Source organism: Liolophura sinensis, chromosome 1 (assembly GCF_032854445.1).
Source record: "Liolophura sinensis isolate JHLJ2023 chromosome 1, CUHK_Ljap_v2, whole genome shotgun sequence".
In the NCBI taxonomy this organism is placed as follows: Eukaryota; Metazoa; Mollusca; class Polyplacophora; order Chitonida; family Chitonidae; genus Liolophura; species Liolophura sinensis.
This window is the reverse complement of record NC_088295.1, coordinates 12,529,293-12,536,362: the sequence shown is the minus strand read 5'-3', so window position 1 is coordinate 12,536,362 and position 7,070 is coordinate 12,529,293. Positions and strand designations below refer to the sequence as shown.

Sequence of the window (7,070 nt, the reverse complement as noted above, 5' to 3'; positions counted from 1 at the left end):
TGTTTGTTGTTAATAGTGACGTAACTAGTTTCCTTCATTGCTGTAGCGGCCTGCCCAATGGGCACTTACTCTGCCAATCAGGGCCTCCAGCCCTGTACAGAATGCCCGCGTGGGTTTTACCAGGATCAGGGTGGCCAGACCACCTGTAAGGCTTGTCTTGAAGGTTACACCACTAACTCAACAGGCGTAGTCATGGCCAAAGACTGCTTCAATGACAGTGAGTTGGAATTTTTGTTACTCTTGAAGACTTAATTTACCTGATCATGGCAGCTTCTTGCTAAGATCTATGGCTGCATCTGTAAATTTTTATGTTTTTATCTTTATTTTTAGCTGTGATAATTTTATCTTTTATTTCCTAGTATTTTGCTTTTTGAATCATTATAAAAAGTACCCATTAAATTGGTTATACTGCATTGGGTATTTTTTCTTTTTTTGATTCATAGGTCATATTCATGAAAGTTGCCTTCTTATCTCTATGTAAATGTGAAACTGAGCATCAAGATTTATCTGTTTCGATAAATTGTGCACGTATTTGACTTTATCATTTTATCAGAACATTTGAGAGTGTTTAACATCACCGTTTGTGGTCAGAGAGACTGGGAAAGTGAGATTGTAGTGTTTATTTATGTATAAGATGATATACAATGCACTGTATTTCATACATCATACTGCAGGTTGGCATTTTTCAAGTGACACATTTTGCTTGATTCCGACTGATTTAGCCACAATATAGGGCCAATTAAGAGGTTTTTTTGCTAAATTTCCCAATTATAGAGAAAACACAAGTGTTGGCATCAAAAGTATCATTTAAAGTGCTCTGAAAAGTGCATACATAGTACCAAACTTCATGTGAAGTACTGTATTTGGTATATTTACTTCTTACTTCTGCATGAGTTGCTTGTGAATGAGCATGTATTGAGCTATATTTGAACTGTTTGCAGCAGATTTGTGCGATACCTTTGCATGTGACAATGGAGGAGAGTGCCGTGTGGAAAATCACTACCCATACTGTCACTGCCCTCAAGGTAAAATCCATCAGAATGGGGTTTATGTCACAGTAAGAAGTATAATTGTTCAAAATTTTCACCATATTTATTGTTGCTTATTTTTCTTTATCAAAAATGACAGGTAAATATGTGAAAACAACTGTAAACATGTAGAACTACATGATTGTATTTAAGACCTTTTATGTTAAAATGAGGATGCATCAGAAGTGACATTTGATGATATCTCACCAAACAAATGACTTCTTTACAGGTTATACTGGCAAAATGTGTGAAAACATGATCAATCACTGTGATTCTCAACCATGTTATTATGGGAACAACTGCACCAGTTTTCTGAATGGCTACTACTGCAGTTGCACAGAACCAGGTAAATCTACTGGATAAAATTAGTAGTAAAACAGCAGAAACTTTGGACACTCCTCGTTTTGCCGTTTTAAATATAAGCAGTTATTAAATAACTCTCATGCTAAAAGTGACAACTCAACTCAAGAACTCAAGAAATAAAGCAACAGTATCATATTTATGGAATTTGTTCTGCATGTCATAGTTTATTCTGAAAAATAATTATTTAAGAAAGGCTTATGGGTAATTCATGAGTAATACATGGCTGGCTCTCACAAACCTAACTCACCAGCCCCATGGTAAACTCCGGCAGACTCCCAAAACTGATCCCCATTGGTTTGTCAAAGGCAGACCTAAATCAGAAAGGCAACCGATTCTTATCTCAAAACTTAACTCAATCCACTCTGGGTATGACACAGGCAGAGACCGAGCAAGTTCTAAGAAACACACGTTCTGAGGAAAAACGTGCGGATGTCCCCTAACTCCCCGTGGTACGAATGCAGACCAGTTAACATCCTGTCAGTGCCATTTTCACCCTTCTATACCCATGTAGACCCCCACCATCTTCACTGGAATGATCCTATGACAATTGTAAAAGCATTTCAAACTGCAGACAGTATATATATGCACAGGGTTGATGGGCAGGGAAATTTTGATTTTATTAAATTTATTGAATTTATAAAGACTGCTACAAGTCGCACTCTAAATGTGTGTCTTGGTCGAATAATTATCTGTAAATGACAATATTTGAAGGATCTTGTCAGCTGCCACTGTAGCCAATGACATTGTGGTTTACAAGTAAGGATAACATTGTAACCAAACACCACCAGATAGTTTGTATTGTAGATAATAAATGCTGACAATTAGGTGTGAACATAATTAATGTACATGGGTTTTCCATGCGTCAGTTGATGACAGTAATGTTCTGTTGTGATAATATTTATTACTCTGATGGCTCTGTTGCATTTATTGTAAAAGCATTATTCCAAGAATTGTTAATATTTTGTGAAATTCTCCCCACAGTGAACTCCTGCCCACAAATAGATGGCACAGTGATGAGGTACATGGTGCCTGGCTTCAGTGGGAGTGTGGCTGATGTTTTACAACCAAGAGGATTACAGTTAGACAAGCCCTTACTGCAGAACACAAGCTTGATTTACACACCCAGAGACGAGGGATTAAACAGTCAGTGTCACCTGACCATAACAGTTACAGGTGAGGTCATGTTATGGTTAGACTTACACCTTTCCTGTTACACACCAGTTGGATTTACACACCCAGAGACGAGGGATTAAACGTACAGTGTCACATGCCCTTAACAGTTAGAGGTGAGGCCATGTTATGGTAAGACTTACACCTTTCGTGTTACACCCCAACCCCCGGGATTTACACACCCTGAGATGAGGGTTAAAGAGTCAGTGTCATCTGCCCATAACAGTTACAAGTGAGGTCATGTTAAGGTTAGACTTACACATTTCCTATCACACACCACCTTGATTTACACACCCTGAGATGAGGGTTAAAGAGTCAGTGTCATCTGCCCATAACAGTTACAGGTGAGGTCATGTTAAGGTTGGACTTACACCTTTCCTGTCACACGCCACCTGGATTTACACAACCAGAGATGAGGGGTTAAACAGCCAATGTCACCTGCCCATAACAGTTGCAGGTGAGACATAACTACACCTGCTATGATCAAGCACAACCATTTATACTATGATGTGTGTCTTGAACTTGCTGTAAACATTACATACCTTGCATTTTTATCTCACCTTACGAAGTAAGGAGAGGTATTGTGAGAGGTATGCTCATGTTGTCGGTTTCTGCTGTCACACACCTGTCACACACCACCTGGATTTACACAACCAGAGATGAGGGGTTAAACAGTCAGTGTCATCTGCCCATAACAGTTACAGGTGAGGCCATGTTAAGGTTAGACTTACACCTTTCCTATCACACAAACACCACCTGGATTTACAGGCCGAGAGATGAGGGGTTAAACAGCCAGTATCACCTGCCCATAACAGTTACAGGTGAGGTCATGTTAAGGTTAGACTTAGACCTTTCCTGTCACACACTACCTGGATTTACACACCCACCCAGAGATGAGGGTTAAACAGCCAGTGTCACTTGCCCATAACAGTTGCAGGTGAGACATAACTACACCTGCTATGATCAAGCACAACCATTTATACTATGATGTGTGTCTTGAACTTGCTGTAAACATTACATACCTTGCATTTTTATCTCACCTTACGAAGTAAGGAGAGGTATTGTGAGAGGTATGCTCATGTTGTCGGTTTCCGCTGTGGTTAAAATTTTTGACCAATCATAGGTTTGCAGAGGCCACCTATAGTACACAGATAACCAATTGTCGGTAGGGATTTGCATATCAAAGATCAAGGGAGTTTTTTTTACCTCATAGCTCAACATTTCCTTAGCCATTCACAGGATTGCAGATGCCAAACGTAGTACGTGGATTGCCAAATGCAGTGTGCAATTTGCATATCCATGGTAAAGTTGTGCATATAAACTCCCCACAGTGTCTTTTACTGCCACAGTGATTTACAACTCCATAGCATATTGAAGTCACTGCTCTGCACTCCTTACGCATACGATGGAACAGTCATAGTTGTGACAGTATAATAATTTTCACCTTTATTGTTGATTTAATGCCAAGATCTTAGCACTGTCTAATTAATATGTGTGTATAACAGTGTCAATCATTCTACTTTATTTTGGTTTAAAGGTCAATATTTGAATATGTCACATAACTTCACACTTATGCAGTTTTACAAACTGCTTAATCAGGTGAGCTACAGGTATTCTCTGAATACCTTGTTACAGGATATAGTGATGCAGGAAGCATTCATCCTGTTGCTTTCTAAACTGGTTTGTATTGTTCTCTCTGCAGATGTGAATCCCATTATACTAGAATGCCCCCAGTCAAAGGTAGAGTTTATATCCCGTATTGGAGACAGCCGATCGGTTCCTGTCTCCACTTGGGTGAAAAAGCCTCCAGGTGCTGAGGTCATTGTTAACCCTGAGGAACTAGACATAAGCTACTCTGACATAGATACAGTGAGAGAGGTGTATGTGACAGCCACAAGAAATAACCTTACTGCAGTCTGTTCGTTCCAGGTGTTTGTTCAAGGTACGTAATGCACCAAGTTCTATTTTTAATCTATTGCACTGGTCTGGTTTCAAGTTTTGTTGTGTTTTTTTTCTATGATGGCGATAAAAGTATTGGTGTAACTATATAGTGTAGTATTCTGCATCATTCACATGTACCACGCCTTTAACCCTTTGATATTTTGACCAATGGGTATTGTTGTAAAGAATTCCATCTGTCGTGTCATTGATTCATGTGATGTTACAGGGCCTCTTCACAAAACTTAATAGGTCATATTTTTTGGAACTTTTTTATTTGCACAAAACTTTTTTTGTTGATTAGGTTATAGTTCCATAAACGATGTCATTGAAGAGAAAAGTTACGAAAAATTGATTTAGGAAGTTTTGTGAAAGTTGGTCATGAAATTGGTGAACTTGTCTGTTCTTGTAGGAATCAAATCTAAAAGGAACATAAATAATTTTCTTTATTTCACCCACACTGGTTACTTTCAAGTCCCGACTTTTGTGTGGTCGTTATTCATATTTACGGTATGTACAGTACTATATTTAAAAAAAAAAAAAAATTCATTGAAACTTCATTCATGCATTCTCTGATGTGTTGGACTCACTGAACAATGCAGTCTGTGGCCTGGGCAAATGACCTTTGACCTATTTTCTCAAGTCAGAGGACACCTATGATATGTGAACTATCTCCACAAATATTCAGCCAAATTCATGTGTGATGTGCAGATCAGTATGCACACCATATTGGTGGAAGACAAGCCTTCAGTGAACATTAGAATGTTTAAACAGTCACACAAGCCTAATTGTCAACAGTTTATTGTCACCAAACACTGTGTGAGAGTGAGGGGATTGAAAATTCCCTGTCCATGTCCATACTGTGAAACCTTTCCATGTGTGTTGTTTAAACATGTCTGATCATGAGCAATAAAGTACACTTTTTGTCGGAAGTCCACCTCTGGGATTCCGAATCTGACATTGTTTTAATGCCACATTTTCACCTAGGAATCCAAGATGGATGGCTGTACCATCGTGAACACGTTTTAAACCAGCTAGGAATTAGAATGATGTCACCTTTTCTGGTAGAATTGGTGATGATTATCGTGATGTTACAATATCAGTTGGACTGAGAAATATAAAATGGCTAACATCAAAAATAGTAAAGATGTAACATTTGTACATAAATCAAACTGTCTCAAAAAAGACCTTTTGTCGTAAATCATTGATGAATGCATAAGAATCATTGAGATCATTTTACTGCAAAATTAGCTCTTTCTAATAACTGCAACAGTTTTCAAAGGAAACCATTTGAAATGTATTAATAAATAAATGTTCTGGTTTAAAACTATCACTATCAGTAACAGGTCATTTAAACCTTGGCTTCCGCAACCAATTTAATTTTGAGTTTAAAGTCTTGTAGAAAGTGATATTGAGTCACAAACCAAAGAATATATGTGTGTCTCATTCCTGAAGTTGCTTGGTCAATTCCTTGCTTTGATATCACTTGGAATTGTCTCATGGTCATGATGGTTAGGAGTAGGCAAGTATATAGCGATACAGCTAGATCTGGTAAGACAGAAATGAGTATAGACACTCATACTTGGTGTGAGATAGATAGAGACAACAGTAAACAGGATTTATTTGCAGACCCAACATACAGCATCATTAATGTATGTAAATACTATGCTTGACAGTATTCTGAAATCAGTACATTGAAATGTTGGTGCAACTTTGCAAAGAGTGAGCGTCAACACACATAAATTGTGAAGCAGCAAACATGATGTTGCTGACATCATGACAGTGCAGAAAGTTTGACTATGAGGTCTAATGTGGTGTGCCTGCCTTCAGCCATGTGAGTCACATGAGGCTGTTGAATAACTTTTACTATTGTCTGAGATATCACACAAGTAAACTTAAGTAACTTGAAGGCAAACTACACAACCTTCTGCTTCAGAGGAAGGAAACAGAAGTGGCCATGTTCTGGCTTGACCATCTCTATCTTTCTCTCATGACTTTGGAAACTGGGGTGCCAAGACCATCTTGGCTTGGTCATGACGGTAACAAGTAGGCAAGTGGCTTGCCCTGTTTTGGTTGTATTACTTTCATACTCAGATGTGTATTAATTGTGGTCAGTTGAACTCACCTGTTTGTCACCTGGTTCATTTTCAGTGGCAACTTCTTCTGAACTGATTCTCAACTACCTGCTGCTAAATGGTAATGTTACTGTTTGTGAAACAGTAAACTCTCATGTGTCATGTCATTTTCGATGTAATGATGGCTACATAATCCATGGAAAAGAAACCCCTCTGGGTGTAATAGAATTGCCAAAGGAGGATGGGTTGATGCTACCAGTTGTCCCTCAGTGCATTAAACGTAAGTACATAGATGTATGCATTCATTAAACTTGAAGTTTAACTGAAAACATGTGCTGTTTCGTATTAATGAAAAAGTTCAAAATAACACCTTAGTGTCTTCATTTATATGATGAACATGTTTGTAACTTTCTGCAAGCAATTGTTTCATGATCTTTTGTTTTATAGGTGATAATCATAACAATCCAGCCAAATTTCTATTAGGAAAGGACATTTT

At 38.2% G+C, this 7,070-nt stretch overlaps 1 protein-coding gene across 1 annotated transcript in view; it reads left to right on the top strand.

Moving 5' to 3' along the window:
• The first annotated feature begins 949 nt into the window (after positions 1 to 949).
• Positions 950 to 7,070, top strand: part of LOC135463830 (uncharacterized) — a 40,876-nt gene continuing 34,755 nt past the window's right edge. Inside the window, exons 1-5 of the mRNA XM_064741315.1 lie at positions 950 to 1,025; positions 1,258 to 1,374; positions 2,373 to 2,564; positions 4,264 to 4,503; positions 6,651 to 6,854. Of these exons, the coding sequence (XP_064597385.1) occupies positions 1,272 to 1,374; positions 2,373 to 2,564; positions 4,264 to 4,503; positions 6,651 to 6,854 (739 nt within the window). The 5' untranslated portion in view covers positions 950 to 1,025; positions 1,258 to 1,271. The remainder of the gene's footprint in view (positions 1,026 to 1,257; positions 1,375 to 2,372; positions 2,565 to 4,263; positions 4,504 to 6,650; positions 6,855 to 7,070) is intronic.